The 19,461-nt window shown below is 39.9% G+C and overlaps 1 protein-coding gene across 5 annotated transcripts in view; it reads left to right on the plus strand.

The window, feature by feature from the left end:
• Lsamp (limbic system associated membrane protein) overlaps positions 1–19,461 on the plus strand; it is a 2,112,174-nt gene that overhangs the window by 938,324 nt on the left and 1,154,389 nt on the right. For 3 of the 5 annotated variants that reach the window (XM_075962642.1, XM_075962661.1, XM_075962655.1), the window contains one exon: positions 12,501–12,527. The exons of the other annotated variants lie outside the window; for them this stretch is intronic. In XM_075962642.1, coding sequence (XP_075818757.1) covers positions 12,501–12,527 — 27 coding nt within the window. The remainder of the gene's footprint in view (positions 1–12,500; positions 12,528–19,461) is intronic. 5 annotated transcript variants of the gene reach the window in all.

Genomic DNA, 19,461 nt, shown 5'->3' on the forward strand with positions numbered 1-19,461 from the left:
TGTGAGTTATTCTCAGTTTCTTCCACAATAAGTCACATAAGGAAAAGCTGGACTTTTCTGATACTATTTCACATTTAAATCTAATTTACAGGATTATGACCCTAATATTTTCATCTAAAACTTTACTTCAAAAGTAACAATTGGCTAAAGTGGTTAATTTTTTTAAAAGTTTTTCAGAAACAGAGTTATTTGACTTCCATTATTTTAAAAAGTTCATTTACTTTATATGTCTGGGTGTTTTGTCTGTATAGACATCTTTGTGCCATGTGCTCATGCATGCATGGTGCTCATGGAAGCCAGGAATGTGGTTAAGTGCCTTAGAACTGCAGTTACAGATGATGATGAACCAAACTGTGAGTAATGAGAATTGACCCTCATCCTCTGTAAAAAGCAACCTGTTGCTACAAACCTGGTCCCTGTTAATAGCAACTAAGTCATCTCTCCAGGCATCCCCTTTGCATTATTGAGCTAAGTACATGGCTCTCCCATGATAAAGGTGAGGCAGAAATGTTCAAAAGCATCACAGCCTACTGGAAAAAATTCAACATCTAATGTTCATTTTTAAGTCGAGATGATTCAGTTTCCCCAGACTACACAGCCTGGAATTTTCTTATGGTGTCTTTAGTTGGAAAGTCCAGCCCATGGCTCTCCCACCTCGGCTTCTGGTGTAGAAAGGTGGATCATTGGAGTGCATCATATTAAAGGCTAACATGAAGCTATTACTACAAGCATAGGCCAAATTCCCCATCGATCATGTGTGTAGTGTGCAAAACTCACTAACACCGTTGAGAATGTAACTCCTTTGAATCAGCCACTTTCCTTTTCACTCAGAGTAGACCCACAAAGGTGCAGTTCAATGATTTCTAAGTCTATCAAAACAATTTATATTAAATAACACTTGTGGCATATTAATCTAAAACGGAATATACAGTGCACATTAAATCTTACAACAACTGGCACTTCTGAGTATTTCAAGATCTGTTGATGTCATGTGGAGACAGACCTAACTTTAAAATGTACCATCCTCATAATTCTCCTGATAATAGTCTTCATATGTGTATACATTTCTGATATATATGAACTCAAATACTATGTGAGAATGTGCCTCAAAGAGCTCCATAGTTTTTAATGTGTTATAGGTTACTGAAGACCTGCTGCAAACTGTGTCTTCTTTTAAACAAAGCAGTTCACTATTTACACATCAAGCAAATTTTATTTACAACTGACCGAAGAGTGGAAACCCATATTTAAATTCCTTCATGATCCAGGTCCAAGCAAAGAACTTTAGGAAGAGTTTATTATATGCATGCATACTGCTTGATATTTCTAAAGGCTTTGATTTAAATGTAGATGGGATGACAAATCTAATTGTGGCATTTGACCAGGGCTCATTTTCACACGACTTATGATAGCTATAGTATAGAGAAATAGTATAAAGTCTTGTGAAGAATCTAGATTTAGTAGAGCATGATCAGTTACCACTCTAATGTTTCTAGAAGAGCCTCATAACATGTTGGAAAGATAAGAAAGAAAGGGGGAAAAGAAATAGATGGGCAGTGTGGAAGGGATGGGGGAGAGAGATACATATCATAGAACCATTAATGATCTTCTAAAAGTGGTCATAGCACAGATTGTGTTTCTTTATGAAAATGTTGAGAGAGCTTGATAAAGAAAAAGACAGCTTACCCGACTACAGCAAGCTGGTGTTTAATGAAATTCAAGCAAAGAATCACACTATGGGCAAATAGTGTCCTGAGTCTGTAGCAGGAGGGCCTCTTTTCCTTGTTCCTGGTCCAGTTGCAAGTCAGACCTCGAGCAATTGTAAGCAAGTGTCTGGCAAAGATGCTTCCTTCTGCAGAGGGGCTACAGTCATTGACCATCTGACTCAGTTCTATTGCTGGGCTGCATTATCCTTCTATTCTCTTGACATCACACCCCGGAAGTGTCATTAAGGTGGCCCAAGGAACCAGTACCTTATTGGTTCTCCTTGCCTCTTCACACCCACTTCTAACCCCACAACAGCAAGTGTGTATGAAGAGTCTCACTGTTTGGTTTGCTGGTTGGATTGTTTGTGTGACCTTAAGCTTTAGTCTTTTTTTTTTTTTTTTGGTTTTTCGAGACAGGGTTTCTCTGTGGCTTTGGAGCTTGTCCTGGAACTAGCTCTGTAGACCAGGCTGGTCTCAAACTCACAGAGATCCGCCTGCCTCTGCCTCCCAAGTGCTGGGATTAAAGGCGTGTGCCACCATCGCCCGGCTAAACTTTAGTCTTTTGAGATGAAATTTTTCTCTGTAGCTGAGGTAGATTTCAGATTTATGATTCTACAACCTCACTCTCGCAAGGCTGAAATTACAGGCATGTACCACAGCATGCCTCACCTCAAACCTCAATTTTATTCCTCTTTCTATCACAAGTCGCTACCTTTAGCAAAGACTGTTCTAAATTCATCATGTCTCATGATAAATTTGATTCTTGGAGCAGCTAGCTACACATGTAAAAGATAGGTATATTATTCCAAAGTTTATAAACCAGGTTGTGTATTTTTATTATTTTAAGTATTAATACACAAAAGTGGAAACAAAGGAAAAAGGAAAGAGTGGAGGCAAGACAGAAATGGGAGCCAGTTTGAAGGTATAAAGTGTGCAAGGTAGTGGCAAAGTTTGTCAGCTCTATTATCAGAAAGAAAGAAGGGAAAGAGAGAGAGAGAGAGAGAGAGAGAGAGAGAGAGACAGAGACAGAGACAGAGAGAGAGACAGAGAGAGAGACAGAGAGAGACAGAGAGAGACAGAGAGTGAGGGAGACAGGAAGGAAAGAAGGAAGGAAGGATGAAGGAAAGGAAGGAAGGAAAGAATAAATCAGTGTCACCAGTGAGTGTCACTGATGTTGCCCTTGTTTAGTTAGGTTAATACTATCTTGGGCATCTAGGAATGCTTTGAGGAAGAGCATGCTTTATACTTTATCTGTAGCCTCTCTCTCTCTCTCTTTCCACTTTCTCTCTCTCACTGCCCACCAACCCTCTATCTCATAAGTACGTAAGCCCTTGCTTCTACTTTGCTGTAAAGAGTGAATACTTAGCATTTCCTAAGAAATATAATCAATGTTCTTATTTATTACATAAAGTTTTATGTTATTTAATTTACATAGCTCTGTTTTAATCTTTGGAGTACAAGTCAGGGCATTTGTATGTGACAAAAAGATTCCGACTAAGTTTAATGTCCTTGAACCATATTTACGTTTGCTCTCAAATTCAGTTAATTCCAGAGAACCCATTTTGTGGTTTGTCTAGTCTTTTCATAGGAGTCATTGCATCAGAACATCGGAGCTGAAGTTCAGAAAAAGTTAGTGACTCTCCACCAAGGTAATTTAACAAGTGAGATAATGCACAAAATCTATGTTACACTTGCTTATTTTATACTTCCAAGTCAAAAACTCTGTATGTTAATCATGTATATTAAATTTATATGCAAGCATATATTATTAAATATGTAATCCCACACGTAGTCTACTAAACAGCTTTTCCGTCCTTGACATTTCATTAGTGCTTTCGGTATCTTTGTGAGTTTGAATAATAGCTTTAATTTTATAAATAGAAAACCTGAAGCATGGTAAAGTGTGCAGTGAATTGAATATTCCTACATCTCAGAGAAAAGCTTTAATACACTAAGGTTCACAGTATTTAAACATGTCATTATGAAGTTAGTATTCTTCTTCAGAAAAATCACTATCAAGTCATTTTTATTCAGCTCCTTTAAATCATTAGCAGTGTAGGCATAAAATATATTTGCTCTGTCTTGCTTCTAGCTGTCCAGGGAAGCTATACATGAGATAAAAGGTATGAGTCCCCCCCACACACCTTCTCCTGTGCACTGAATGAGGCTTTTGTATCTATATCTTCACAAACATGAAACATTCCCCATTTGACAAGAAACAGACTTCTAGGCCTTAGCAAGATGTCTCATGTATTCCTCCAAATTACTGCATTTACATTTGAGATGCTCGAACATTTAAGTTGTCACAAACAGGAGTTCTGACAAGGTAACATCATCATTGGTGTCATTTACCTCTGTAAGAAGTGGGTCCAGCCAGAGGGACAGCAAACCACATAGGGCAGAAGAAGGGAATTTTCAGGACTAGAAGCCTGCTCGGTGATGAAATGAACTTTCTACTCCAGGAGAATGTGAATCTCTGAAGGAAAATGAAGGGAAAACAGACCCCAGGAAAGCTGTAGTCACAGGACTGAGGATGTGATCCCCAGTGTAAAACTGCCACCTGTCCCTACCTGTAACCAGAGACTGCTTATTTGTTCCCAGCTGCCCAATACCCAAATAATCATGCAGAAACTATATTAATTACAACACTGCTTGACCCATTTGCTCAGGCTTCTTATCAAATAATTCCTACAACTTAAATGAACACATTTCTATTAATTTGTGTATCAACAAGAGATTGTGGCCCACTGGTATTGGCTTGTTACTCTTTTGGCAGCTATATAGTGTCTCCCTGACTCTTCCTACTTTCTCTCTATATCTCTATTTGGATTTCCCACCTGGCTTTACCCTACTAAACCATCAGCCAAAACAGATTCTTCAATAACCAACGGTAATAAAACATATTCCTAGCATACAGAGGGGAATCACACATCAACTAGCCCCTTGACCTAGTGTAGCATCAGTGGTATAAAGGACCCTCATTGCTCTGGGAGTCAAGCTAGAATCCATAAGCTTCATCTTTAAGGCCATTAAAGGAAAGTGAAGTGTTGGGTTCTGAAAAGTCCACCCAGTTGAAAATGAACTTTTGTTCCAGTTCCATAATGAGTCGTCTTTCGCAGTGTGGTGCTATGCCCTCCTATTAATTCCTCTTTACTTTGAGGTACAATTTTCTTTGGTAGAGCCTTTCCACAGCCTTAGCCCTGAAGAGTTATCTCTCTGCCTTCTCCTATCCAAGTATAGATAACAGCACTCTCCACCTCAGGGTCTGAGATCTTTCTGCACTCTGAAATATCGTCACTTTCCCTGGACAAATTTAAACTCACTGGGCTGGGCTCTAGTATCTGCCATCCCCTCTAGGTCCTTCCAGTCTTTAAAATTGAACAGTTGTCCGCCTTCCAAGCCAGCAGCTTTCTTCCCTGTTGCAATACAACATAACGTCAATGCCTCTCTATTAAGCCATTGTAGGTCCCATCTCAGTAAGGCTACCCCCAGTAGCATCGGCTCTTTCTTTCTTGATGATCACAGTGAATACTTCATCCTCATTATTCACATTCTTTTCTCCCCTCTGCCACCTTCTACAGTTCACGCTATTATTTCCTTCTTTTCAAAAGTGATTCCCCCCATTCTGATTCTGAGGTTCATTCCTACTTTTATAACTTGGGACACTTAATACCATTATCTAAGTTTTTTTATTCAACCTCGAACTATATCTGTGTCAACGTGGCCCTTCCACAGTCCCCAACCTTGTGGAATCTTGAAATAACCTAAATAGAATAGAGCTGGAGCCACGGCCATTGCTGTCAAGAAGGAAAGGAGAGGCATCTTCCATTCAAGTTGGCAGGGAGAGAGAAGGGAGAAGCCTGTCGGGAGCATGTGATTTGGGTAGTTCTCATTCAGGTAAGATTGAATGTGAAGTCCTCCCCCTTTCTCTGACACCTTTTCTCTCTTACTAGCTTTTGCATTTTTTAGTCAAACATACTTTGAAATACCTCATTTTGGAATACTATATGCATTATATCAGTATCTGGAAAACTAAGGCTTTAAAATTTAAGTGATATATATATATATATATATATATATATATATATATATATATATATATATATATATGATATCACATATATATGTATCATATTCCATAAATATATGTGATATATGTATATGTGTGTATCAATTACTATCTCCCACTCACTAAAAAATGTTTAAGTGTAACAGAGTATTAAGTACTTTAGAACCTCATTTTCTTTTATGTCTCAAAGTATTCCAAAATAAATTGATCTCTGCATTAAGGAACAGTTACCAATCAGAAGCTTGCTGAAGTAAACAGTCAATAATGTCCATTCTTTACAGTATTTTGCCTTCCTGGATAGGAACAAATGCTTTGTGCATAAATGGCATTTTGATGAACTTCTGGTGGAACATAGATGATTTTTTTAATTTCTAAAAAGGTGGGTGAAATTGCAAAATACAAATATGCAATCTACATTTTGATAAATCAGGAATCACTTCTACTTTAATTGTTTTAGGTATAGTGTTGGTAATTGTCATGTTATAAACTCACTCCTACTTAAACACTGCGATTGAAAATACATTTGTCTTTGGCTTTGTTGTCATTGTGTTGTTTAGTGATTATAAATGAGATTACAATATCAAATTGAAACAAGAAAAAATTTTTTAAAAAAAACAAAACCCCCCAATAAAACCGTCCATTCCTTAGTGAACAGTCAGTTTCAAAATTCGCCATTTTTGTTCTAACTGTTTTGTGCATGAAATGATCTTTGTTTTCCGTTGTTCTGGATGCAGCTGCAGACAGCTACAGAAATTGATCCCCAAGTGCGACTTGTGTAACCACTAAGACTAAAAGAAAGCTAATGCTGCGGCTTCTTTTCCATCTTCCAATAAGAAACGACTGTCCTCTTCCCTTTGGCCAATGGGAGAAGAGACCCTGGAAAGCTCCGTGTGGGCTGCAGAACTAACAGGCTGAATGAGAGTAGATTGTCCCTGAGCATCCTTCTGTGTTCGGGCTCCACCTAGCCGCAGAGTCTGCTTCTCCTCGCTGCAGCTTTGCTTGACTGCAGCTTTTTGCAGACTCTGCTCAAAGGAGCAAAGCTTTCTCTCCCCAACCACTCTTCTGAGGCTGGCGAGGCTGTAGTAAACATTGAGTAACCTGGTCAGAAGAGGGTCTTGAGGCAGAAAATGAAAAGGCACGAAAATGAAAAGTTACTGTTTGGGGGATGTTTTAAGAGGCGCTTTCTGAATGTCTACAAAAATAACAGCAGCTCTTCCTCGTCAATATCTTTATTGGCTTTTGCCTCCAAAGGGACCAGGCGGGTTGTGTTCGCTTATTAAGCTGCTTCCATTTCACGTGTAGCATCTGCCTTGTTTACATGAAGTGGCAGCGCACCTTGGCAAAACCCACCTGCTGAGGAGTGTAGTTGACCTGCATCATCCAAAACCAAAGCCACAGGAGACACAAAGAGGTCCCAGAGCGCCCCAACCCCAGCCCCACCTCCCTCCAGAGCTACTTCAGAGCGGTGAGGCACCAGGAAGAAAGAAATTAGAGATGGTTTAGTTTTTCTCTTCCTCACCAAAGCCTGCGGTTACTGTTCCGGCGGAAAGACAACAGAAGATATCCCCACGAGGCCTGCAGCAGCTTCAAAGCTCTGCCTTTAGGCACTGCCATAACACTGTTGCTTTCTCTCTTGTCTTCTATCTTTGCACTATGGGAATTAGGACGTACCAAACAGATGTAGCATAATGCACTGGTTAAAGCTCTCCTGTTATCCACAGAAGAGGCTGAATAGACAGAACATAGCTACTGGTGGTTTCTTTAAATAGAATTAAAGGAAGTCTTTGCGTGAACAGTTGGGATGCAAGACACTATTTTGAGAATTAGAATATTCAACAAACAAACGACAAATATTCCTCTATGGGCTGTGTCTTGAAGGAACCAGTTGAGGAGATAGAAAAGAAACCCTTGAAGGCGGCCAGCTATTGTGGGACTTCGGGGAATGGAAGATCTCTGGAGCATATGATGGGTTAGGAGAAGGGAGCAGAGGCACCTTTTCTGGGCTGTGAACATTGGAAGGGAAATTTGAAGAGTGGACTGAGTTCTGAAATGCTGGAAATGGGGATCATTATAGGGTAAGAAGAGAAACAGCATGGTAAACAAGAGCAGCCCTGGGCACCAGTGCAGTGTTACAGTGTTCTCTCCTGTACGAAGCAGGGGTGGCAAAGATGGGAACTCTGTATCTGATTGACAAATACCCGCAGTGCTGTGTGAATGAATTTCCAGTCACCATGAAGGCATTAGAGACCATCTAGGTATATATGAGGGAAAAACTGGAATTGGGAGATAGATGGTGCAAGAGAAAGTAAGAAATCTATCGGGGTGTGAAGGCAGAGGAAAGAGGGATGAGCTGGGCACTTGGTATTAAGGGTCTTAGGGAGGTGGCAAGTCCAGGCCTCGCATGCTCAGTGTGGCTATTGTAGCAGCTGGCCAGGGATCTATCAGGGCTGCCCACAGTGGTTCCAACCTCACCTTTCACTGTGCTGAGTGGCATTTGGTCACTGACAACTGCACTCTCTCTGGCTTTCTTTAAAAAGAGAACACAAACAAACAACAGCTTTCGGGTGGTTTCTAATTCTAGCACTTTGCTAATCCATTTGTTTGTGTCTGTTCTTTAGACACAAGGTTTCTCTGTTTAGCCCTAGCTCTCCTTGGAACTCGCTCAGTAGAGCAGGCTGGCCTCGAACTCATAGAGATCCGCTAGCCTCAGCCTCTGGAGTTCTAGGATTAAGAGTGTGCGCCACACATGCCCCGCCTCACTTTTCTGTTCTTAACTCTATTTTATGCTGAAGTTTCTAGTTACATACAGAAAACTGCCTCGTTTGGTAAATTCACAAAATCTGAAACTAAAACAACCCCATTATACATGCGAAACAGCAACAAAACACCAAGAGTCCCACTGCTGAGCATAATTCCTACAATGACTCTTAATAGTGGTGTAAGAAATGAGCATGGGCAATTTGAGACCTAGCGTTTAACAGGCAGCCAGCCTACATTGGCTTCTCACCTCCCTCGTCCTCTTCCTGTGACCATGAACTCACAATATGTAAAACCTAGTCATTCTTCCACATGCTATAGAGGAAGTCAGTGCTGTCGTGCTAAGCAACATTAAGTAATCAGTACACTTCTACTGTCGTAGTACAGCAGTTTTGCCAGAGTTTGAGGGAAAATGTAGATGCATCAAGCACATTGTATCTCCAGGAAAAAAAAAATACTGAAAGCCTGAGTCAAAGTAGAATGTTACCGAATGCAGTTTGCCTTTTAATTTTCCCTAATTGTTAGATGAATTCCAAAGTGGGTTCTCTGCATGAATATGAGACAATGTAGGGTCATCTGTTCACACCCAATTCCAATTAGAATATATGAACTTGGTGTTTCTTCAGAAGTTAAATATGATTCAGTGTGAACATTCTCATAGCATTTAAATTGTACAGACCCGTGTGAATCATGCAGTGAATGTAAAGAAGGTTGATGCTCTGAAGAGACCCCGAGTTTCCGTGTTTCACTGAAGGCATCCCTCTTAAACCGGAAGTATAGCTGGGCTCTACCTTCTTTCAATTTGGAAAATTCAGACAGAGAGGGCAGATCCCTAAGAGAACTATCTAATCCTTTCTGTGGCTCCTGAGTTCTTCTAGACTCCGATCCCACCTGAGTAAACTGAGAAACCTCCAGTCACGTCAATCAAAGCACACGTGGGTGGTGGATAAGGGAAATAAAAATGTCAAATATTTCTTTGTTGTTACTAAAATTGGCTGTGTATGCATCCTTGGTAGAGTCAACAATAGCTTCCTACTTGCTTGCTGTATGGGTTACTTTTCTTTTTTTTTAAATTTATTTATTTATTAAGGATTTCTGCCTCCTCCTCGCCACCGCCTCCCATTTCCCTCCCCCTCCCCCATCAAGTCCCCCTCCCTCATCTGCTCGAAGAGCAATCAGGGTTCCCTGACCTGTGAGAAGCCCAAGGACCGCCCACCTCTATCCAGGTCCCCTGGATCCAGCAATACCACTCTTGGGAATATACCCAAGAGAGGCCCTATCATACAACAAAAGTATATGCTCAACTATGTTCATAGCAGCGTTGTTTGTAATAGCCAGAACCTGGGAACAACCTAGATGCCCTTCAATGGAAGAATGGATGAAGAACGTATGGAATGTATGGGTTACTTTTCTATTGCCGTGATAAAACACTATGACCAAGGCAACTTATGGAAAAAAGGTTTATTTATTTCTGTTCATGGTTCCACAAGGTTAGGGTCATGGTGGTAGAACAGCATAGAGGCTGCAAAAGCAGAGGACTCATATTTTGAACCACAGCCACAATGCAGAGCCCAGAGAACCAGAAATAAGGTGAAACTGAAAATTCCCATAGCCTACCTCCAATGACACAAATCTTCCTACAAGACCACACCTTCTAAACCTCCCAACACTACAGAGGATATTTATCTGTTAAACCACCGTTCCTGTAAATCATGGTTCTAGGAATTGCTTCAGATTATTTTGTAGCACCCTTCTTTTACACAGAGAAATTGAATGCATTGAATTCTATCTATCTATCTATCTATCTATCTATCTATCTATCTATCTATCTATTTATCTATCTATCATCTTTCTCGCTTCTGGGCAGACTTAGGAGTACGTTCTTTTGTTTAGTATCTAGCAAAGCTTAACTGGGGATCAAAGTATTCAATAAGGGAAAGAGATCCATAGGGAGGAAGGGATCCTCCTTCCTGGTAGAGATGAAAAGGAAATGGGAAGCAGAACCAAAATATATGATGTACTTGTGTAAAATTGTGAAGGAACAGGATTTACTACTAAAAAGAGTAAGTTCATGCCTAGCATGTACTTCCTAAGCGGCACTTCTGGTAAGAGTAAGCAGATCCTGTCCATCTTCCCTTAACAGGGGCGGGGGGGGGGGGGGAGAGAGAGAGAGAGAGAGAGAGAGAGAGAGAGAGAGAGAGAGAGAGAGAGAGAGAGAGAGAGCGCTCAGCTGAGAAAATTTGCAGGTTCAAGGGAGACCTAAGAAGGTTTGCCATTTTTTTCCTTAAATCATTCCTCACTCTAATAGCTATTTTTTTATTTCTAAAGATTATAGACAGTAAATTAGCATAATGACATTACCCAGATACCTTTGCAGTTGTATTCTTTCAACAATCGGTGTGACTGAGGTTAGAAAATGTAAGGAAAAGAGAGGGAGAATTTCCATATTTAATATTGTTTCCAACAAAATTGACATAGTTTATGGAGCCAAGGATTATAATGTGATTTACTTCGCCATTCTTGCTGGAAAGAGAAGGGGCGGGGTAAGTGGGGTCTGTGAGTGATGGAGCGCAGGAGTTACAGAAGGAGTTGGTGCAATTGTTCAAGGAGTAAGTCCCAACACCTTGGCTGTCAGGGTGGTATGAATGAAACCAGATTTGCTCCTTGTGGAATCTAGCTGTGCGTTGAATAGCGCTTCAGCAAAATTAAACTTGGGACAGTTCCTCCATAACAGACACATGCAGATCTGAGAAAAGACCTTGATCACAGGGCCGGATCTGTGCCTTGTGCAGAATCCAAATCTCTGGCAGAAAATGCAAGGGACGAGCATGCAAACTGCCTGCTTTCTCTCACACGTACAGCAATTGCTTGGATACCGAAGAAAATATTCATAACTCCCCGTTCCTTCCACTGCTTTATGCTTCACTGCCTTTTCTCCATTTGTGGTTTATAGATGGAATGAAGAAAAAAATGTGGATGGCAGATGGTGAGGAACAAAATGTTTCCTGGAGACAAGATTGCAGAGTAGCTCAGAGTCAGGTCTTCCTCCTCAGGAAACGAATTTATTCTGGGACCAGTCTCTTTGCGGTCATTTTTAATGGGCTTTATTTTGTCTAGATTTGCTTTGAGAAAGTGTCTTCCTATGTTCCTCAGACTGGCATCAGACTCTCCATCCTCCTGCCTCAGCCTCCTGGGTGCTGTGTTTAAAGACATGCGCAACCACACCTGGCAGGGGCTCAGTCTTTCACTAGCTGCATAGCCTTTGCAAATATTATTTTCCTAAGTTTAATAGTACAATGTAAATATTTTAAAAGATGACTGGAAAAGTCTAGAAACAAGTTCAAGCAGCAGGAAGAGGGCATGCGTCAAAGTAAGCTGGCTGAATAGGCTAGAGAGCTTGATCTACTCTGTTGAAGGGACAATAATAAACAGTTAAAAGAATAATGACTTTGGAGAGTGAGGCAGGCAGATCTCTGAGTTGGCTGGCCTAGCTTCCAGGATAGCCAGGGCTACACAGAAAAACCCTGTCTCAAAAAATATGGAAATTAAACGCATATCAGTATATTTTTTTCATCGAGGCATGATATACAGGCAAGGATATGGTGGGAGGCTTCTTAAAGATCCTTGTTCCTGCAGCTTAGATCCTAGATGCTAACTGTTGCTCATTTTGGTTTGTTTCAGAGTACTAGGGGATGGCATGTGTTGAAATAGACACCTGTAAAGCAGCTTTGACACTTAAAGTGTTAGGCATCTTCCTTCTTAGGGGCTTTATGATTCAAAAGAAACAAACACATGAGCCAACAAAATTAGTAAATTGGAACACAGGAATCGTTCTATAATAACAAGAAAAGAGGAGATTGTCAAGCTAATTGAGAAGATAAAAAAAGGGGAAGGGAAAGTTGCCTGAGACTAGTCGGTTTTTACTACCAGTCCGGCAAATTACGTTTGTTCATGTTCTCTTCCTCTAGGTTTGGGAGAAAAAGATGAGCCATCAGGTAAGGAAATGTAGTTTAGTATAGGCAAAATCATTTACTGTAAATGCTAGAGAGTGCTATCAGAGAGAGTACAAGCTAGCACACAGGTTGCAACTTGGCCCCGCCTGTTCCCTCCTTTATTAATGGAGGGAACTCCTCATTTGTATATTTGTGGAATAGGAGAACTGCGGAGAACAGATGGTAAAATCTGAGATTGGGTCCCTGGACACAGCATTGCACAAAGTTGTCCTGTGAATCAAAGGTTGTAAATTATATATTTTTTGTTAAATTATAAATTATCAAGTAAGACTATCCTTATTATAGAGTCCCATATAGAATTGATTTTTTTCCCATAATGTTTATTTATCTTCAGAGAATTAGTTATACAGCTAATTTCTGGAGTACCAGTATAGATACTGATTAAGAATATAATTTCTAGATGTGTACATCATGCATATGTGTGTGTGGTGTGTCTATCATCACTCGGGCTCACAATATGCATGGATACAGGGTAATCAATTTCTGTAGATAATGCAAGATAGATTACATTCTGCCTTTTGTAGTATTTTGGTAACAGGCTTTCTTTGATAAAAAAAATTGTAATTATACCCCAACAGCTTCAACCAATTAAAAAAAAAAACCTTCAGTGCCTGCCTCCAAGGGCTCTAGCTACTCACAAGCAATGGATTCTTTCAGTGAATAATTAATGGTTACTTAACAAGGGTTTAGAAGTTTCCTGCCATTGTTTTGATTGCATTAGGTTTGCAAGGACTTTTGGGGCAAATGGAAAAGGCATTTTACCCTAGGTAGCAGTGATTCATTTCTGTCTGTTTTTAGAAAAGCTTTTGTTTCATTATCATAAAGTAAAAAATGGAGCCTGAAGAAAATCAAAACAAATCTAATTTGAGAACACCTGAAGCTTTGATTAAACTATCGTAGGGATGCCAGGTCCGTTTAGTACTTACATAATATTATTTATTTATGATTTTGATTTATGTGGAACTTCAAGTGGGAGATTTCCTGTGAAATTCATCCTCCAGGGATCACAGCCATGAATCGGCACCAAGGAGCATGTTGCTCGCACTGGTGTCTTGGTGTTTGTCCACCTGTCCTCCTGAGACTTGGACCTCAAAGCTTGGTCATGGAGTTGAGGACCCCATATCAGGTCAAGGAACCAGGCCATTTCCAACCTGAACCTATACTTCCTCGTGTTTGCAAGGATCCTTAGAGGAAACTATTTTGGGTTGAATTGTTGTGTTGGTAGGCTGCACCCGTTAGGCAGCTGGCTCATTACACTCTCCACAGGACAAAATCTCTATTGAAAACCAAAAGAATTACATCAAAATGGGGAAGGGGGGACAAACAATAAAACAATGGTCACAATGAGGAATCAGGTAATTAGTGTTTCCTGGTTAGCTTTTTTCAAGACTGGTGTTCAGTGTGCATTTGGAAGACAATAATGATCTTGTTTATTTTAAGAAAAGCTTTTTTTCCCTCTCCATGATGGATGTTTCCCAAGATTCTGTGGAGTAGTATCCAACCTAATGAGTTGATGACATTTAGCATGCTTCTATCAGTGATATGCCTCCTCAAAAACTGAGAAAGTTTTCAGGGAGGCAAAGAAATATGATACCCACCATGGTCTATATTACCTCTTCTAAAATATTACCCCTGGTTCAGAGGAGTGCGATGTTTCTTGTCTAAATACCCAGAGACTGAGTTCAGGATCTATGTGTCTCTTCGCTGGGTTTGTTCTGCCAAGGGGTGACCTACTGCTACGGCTTTCTCCTGTAGGATAGAGGCATAGCCATGGAGCAGCATGTGAGGATGAAACTTACATGTGTAGTCTTGGGGGCTTTAATTAGATGTGAGTCTTCTAGCCAGTGTAATTGAGCCAGGAGTAGAAGGAAGTGAGAGAAAGTCTTCAGTCAGGAATCAGGGTTGTAAGTACTTAGAACTTCAAGATGTTTGAAATCTCTCATTTTTAAGTGATTTTCAAACACATAGGAACAAGCAAAAATACACATTATATAGGATAGATATAGATTCGATATAGATACAGATTAGCAATACATGGTGGTAGAAGGATTTTATTTTAATTACCAGTTTACCATGATATTATGATTTATAATGTTAAAATACTTAGACATATGAGCCTGGCATGGTGGCAGATGTCTTTAACCCCACACGCAGGAGGAGGAGGCATGCAGATCTCTGAGAGTTTAAGACCATCCTGATCTACAGAGTGAGTTCCGGTCCTGCCAAAGCTACATAGCAATACTTTGCCCTAAAAAAAAAAATTAGACATGTGACATATAGGTTTCCATTAAGATTCCTGACCCAGTTATTATATTAAACATGCTTTTTCCTAATGCTTTATTTTCTTTTCTACTTATTCAATTATGTATGCATATCTATATATGTATGTGTGTGTGTATATACAAAAACATGTATGCAAGGGCTTATGTGTGCAGATCAGAGAACAGCTATCCATAGACATTTCTCTCTTGCCAGCTTGTTGGACCTGGGAATTTAACACAGACCTTCAGCCTGTGCACAATAGCCTCTACCTGCTGAAATATCTTCCAGCTCCCTTCCTGCACTTACCAGGGGAGCTAATTTAGACGAAAACACTACTAAAACTTTAATGTATCACTTTGTGATTAACAGACAAAAAAACATTCCTAGATTATTTCCAGGCCAAATTACTGAATTTTTTTTCTAGCTCATCCTTCGAGGGATGATAAGACCCAGAATGCTGTCCTCGCCTTGGGAGCTTAGATATTGTTTATGAATGGATGTGATTTTCTGGCTGTACATCTCTCAATCTTCTTACTGCAGTCCCTTTCCAAGCTCATCATAAGAACCTGTCGATGCCATGACAGGCTTGGTAAAGGGGAATATATGAGTGTGGTGCATTACTGCTATGGAGCTTGAATTCCAGTTGCTCTTAATGATGAAAATTCAAAGTCAGATGTAGGGGCTAATGCTGAAGATCGGAGAAGCAGAGGGATCAGGCACTAAAGAGTTTTTTCACCTCTGTCAATGCTCAGACTGAAAGGGTGATCGTGTCCTCAGAGTGCTTCTCCAGTCTCAGCAGCTGTACCCACCAATCCTAAAGACTGCACTGTGATCCTGTCTCCTTCTGCCTTCTATTCTTCTCTCCACACAGTCATGTCACTCCTGTCTCTACCTCCCTAGTACTGGGATTAAAGGCATAGGATCCCGGGTTCTGAGATCACCCCTGTGTGAGCTGTGTTTCTCTTTTAGACAGATTCATCATCATCATCATCATCATCATCATCATCATCATCATCATCATCATCATCATTATTATTATTATATGTTTCTCATTTTAATTGTTTGGATAAGAATGTGCTATGCATTTTTTTCCACTCCCTTTCCACCTTCTCCCCTGCCCTCCACACCCCCAATTTACTCAGGAGTTCTTGTCTTCCCCCCACTTCCTAGTAGCCCATGGTGGCCTTTAACTAACAGAGATCTCTCTGCCTGTCTCCTGAGTCTTGAGATTAAGGGTGTATGCACCACTCCCTGGCCTCTAGAGGTTTAGCTCTGCACTCTGATCTTCAGGCAAGCTTTATTTGTTAAAATGAAATATCACTACACTGTTATTGTTATCTTGTAGTGCAATGTTGTTCCCCAGTGACCTTCCTCAGTTATTACTCTAGAGGAGATCCAACAATTGATTCTGTGTCCAAAATAAAACATATTTTATATGTAGGGTCCTCTTTTTCTTCTGCCTCCAGCCTAACTTACTTAAATCAAAGAAATCACTTAAATCAAAGAGATCAAAGGAAATGCTAGTGATGTTACCAAGGAAGAAACAAGAATTCAAGAGAATCTTTAGAAGTGACTAATAAGAGGAGAAATAAGCTAAACATCACTGTGATGTAGGTTCAGGAGTTACTACAATGGATATTAGTCAGATTTTCTTTTCCTGTTTTGTGAACAAAAACCAATTTAAAGGGCTTGTCTTTAGCTCACAGTTTTGGACAGGTGGATCAGTGTTTGCTGTAGCGAGCATCATTATAAGCAAGAGCGTGAGAAGAGTCACTTTCTCTACTTCTCTGTAGCCATAAGGTAGAGATTCACAGACACAACTCGAAAGGCCAAAGCATGCCCATCAAAGATACATGTCCAGTGACCTGCTTCCTGTGTCCTGACCTCCTTTCCTAAGTTTCCACTTTTTCCCTGCAGTCTGTTTGAATTTAAAGCCCAAATTAAATTAAAGTGGAAATTTAGTAGGTCAGAATGCTCCTGATCGTATTGTCTCTAGAAACATTGCCACAGATACATCTAGAACTGCACATTAACAATCTCCTAGGTATCTTTCCATCTTATCAAGTTGACCATCAAGATTAACCATTGGACTATGTTAAAAAAGACATTGAGGTGGACATAGTTTAATAGCTGATCTATCTAACCTGAGTAGGCTAAGGTTGTCGTTCAAACCTTAGTAATATGGCTCCAGAGTCTATTCACTTAATCACACACAGTGCTACCTACAGGGTTGGATTGCCTCTGATGATTCTACCTAAAACCGCCTGCCATTTTAATGAGAATTTGAAACCTTGTAAATGTGAACGTAGTCACCAAGTTTCATTAAATGACTGTTATTATTATAGCTTTATTATGATCCTTTTAAGACTGTATACTGGCCTGTAGCTCATCACCCATTAGAAAGCTAGTATGTTAAACACTCAATATGACTGTGGTACTATGACCCCATGTGTAGCACAGGATTGGATCTCTTTCTTTCAATTAACAACCAACCAAATTTTTGTTTAATATAAGTGGAAGTATAAATGCACAAATAATAATGTTTATGTGATTACATAAACATTAAGCATTGTGCTTTCTTTCCTCAGAAGTCTAAATATCAAAATTTATAACAAACAATATCTCATGTGAATGCTGAGAGAAGCTTATCCATGCTAGCCTATTTTATATAGAGATTGTTAAAGGCTATCCATTTTCATTTGGTAACACAAGGACTAATAGAATAGTATTAAAAGAAATAAATGAATAAAAAATCACGTCTTTCTTCCTAAATTGTGTATACCTCTCAAAAACTAGAAAACAGTTAATACGTTCTTCACTGTGTTTCTAAATGCGTTCATCCTGGCAACACCTCCCTTGATAGCTCTTGACCAGACTTTCTCATTTACTAGTGTGTTGGCTCAGTCAGCACCAACGCAGCAGCTACATGCAGAGCTGTAATGTGGTTTTGCTTGTCTCCCACCCCCTGCCACAGCTCTGGTAACTTCTATTGTATGATGACAACAGCTTCATTTGTCTCATGCCCACTGAAAGGAACTGAATTCGTGTCCTCAGATTGGGTGGGATGAAAGCCAAGAGCTTCCCAAGCTCTCTGTGGATGCTAAAATAGATTATAAACCAGTAATATCCAGTGGCAGAGAGAAATGAGAGTAGGGATGTCCTGAAGGGCTTCAGCACAGCGCTCATCTGGAATGCAAAGTGATGTTTTATTTGCTCTGGGGATTAGGATCCAGTTTGGCTCATTTATCTTATAGTATAAAATGTATGTTGTCTGTGTAGTAATTAGAAATTATCAATGGAGTGTAGTAATAGTTCTCATGGAGAAAAGCGTGGAGCCAAAGTTCAGTTAAGCCAAGGACCTCTTTACGCACCACTGAAAGAACAGAGGGACATGCCATCTGTAGTGTGCTGATGCTAGAGACTGCTGGGAGTGGCGTGTGGGTACCTGTTATCTAGGCAGCAATTTTCTACTGATGGCTTGGCAACCTCTTCAGATGCAGTTTACTATTATATCCCTGAGGTACCCTTTTTTGTCATTGACCACATTCCTTTGGGCTCAGAAATGAATCAAACAAAACCAACAGCCAATGGAAGACAGTGTTTTTCTCTTCTTCATTTAGGCATACTTGGGAGCCAAGGAGTAAGAGCCTTCTCTGGTAGTCTTGTTCTGTAAATATGTTCCTTACTGGTAAGGATGATTTGATGCAATGTGGATTGTTAGGTCGAGGAGGTGGTCTCCCCTGCTTCCGCATCCAGACCGATCACAGAGGTTGGCAAAGGAGCTGGACTAATATATATTTTCTGGATAGAGAAGACAATGAGTGACTAATTAAATGCATGAAGATATGTGGCGGTTCTCACTTCCTTCTAATTGGATCGAGACCCTGCTCCTGATAGGATAAATAAGTATAGTATGAGTAAGACATTTGAATGATTGGCTACAAGCTGAGCTATGTGGAGGCTAAGATGGGAGAGCAGGCCATTTAAGAGCTGCCTGGACTATAGAGTGAATGACATATGAAATGCCATTCTCAATGAATTGTATGATGACGCACACTCACACAAAATTTCAACTCTATATTATAAGAAATATGTACACAAGTGCACACATATACAAATATAATAGATTGAACTAATATCCTGTATAAAATAAATAAATAAAATAAAAATATGGCCAGGATATAGCTCAGAAACAGACCTCTTGCCTAACATGCGCAACACCGTATTCAATCTCAGTATCATGAAAGAAAAAAAGATTTTTCACAAATAATAGTCAATAAACTATCAGGTTTCACAAAAGAGTTACGACTGTGATCAAGGGAAGGGTAAAAGGAATTTGATTTTCAAAACTTTAACACACATGTAACATTTTAGGACTGTCTAGTATATAATACATAAATTGTTTTGTTATTTAATTAAGTTTGTTAAAAACAAATTCACCATGAAAATATTGTTAAATGTTTTTTATTTGTTTTTTTTTCTTTCAGGTAAGTGTACAGACATATGAAGTGTTCTGCAGAAATTGCACAGGTGGTAATTCTCGTAGAAGAAAGAGGAATGCAGGGACCCTTGAAATGGTAATATTTCAGCACTTCCAAACACGCAGGAGCCTCTCAGGTGGCTGGCAAAGCTGCCGTTTTCTTTTATATGGTTA

The sequence above is a fragment of the Microtus pennsylvanicus genome, chromosome 1 (assembly GCF_037038515.1).
Source record: "Microtus pennsylvanicus isolate mMicPen1 chromosome 1, mMicPen1.hap1, whole genome shotgun sequence".
Classification (NCBI taxonomy): Eukaryota; Metazoa; Chordata; class Mammalia; order Rodentia; family Cricetidae; genus Microtus; species Microtus pennsylvanicus.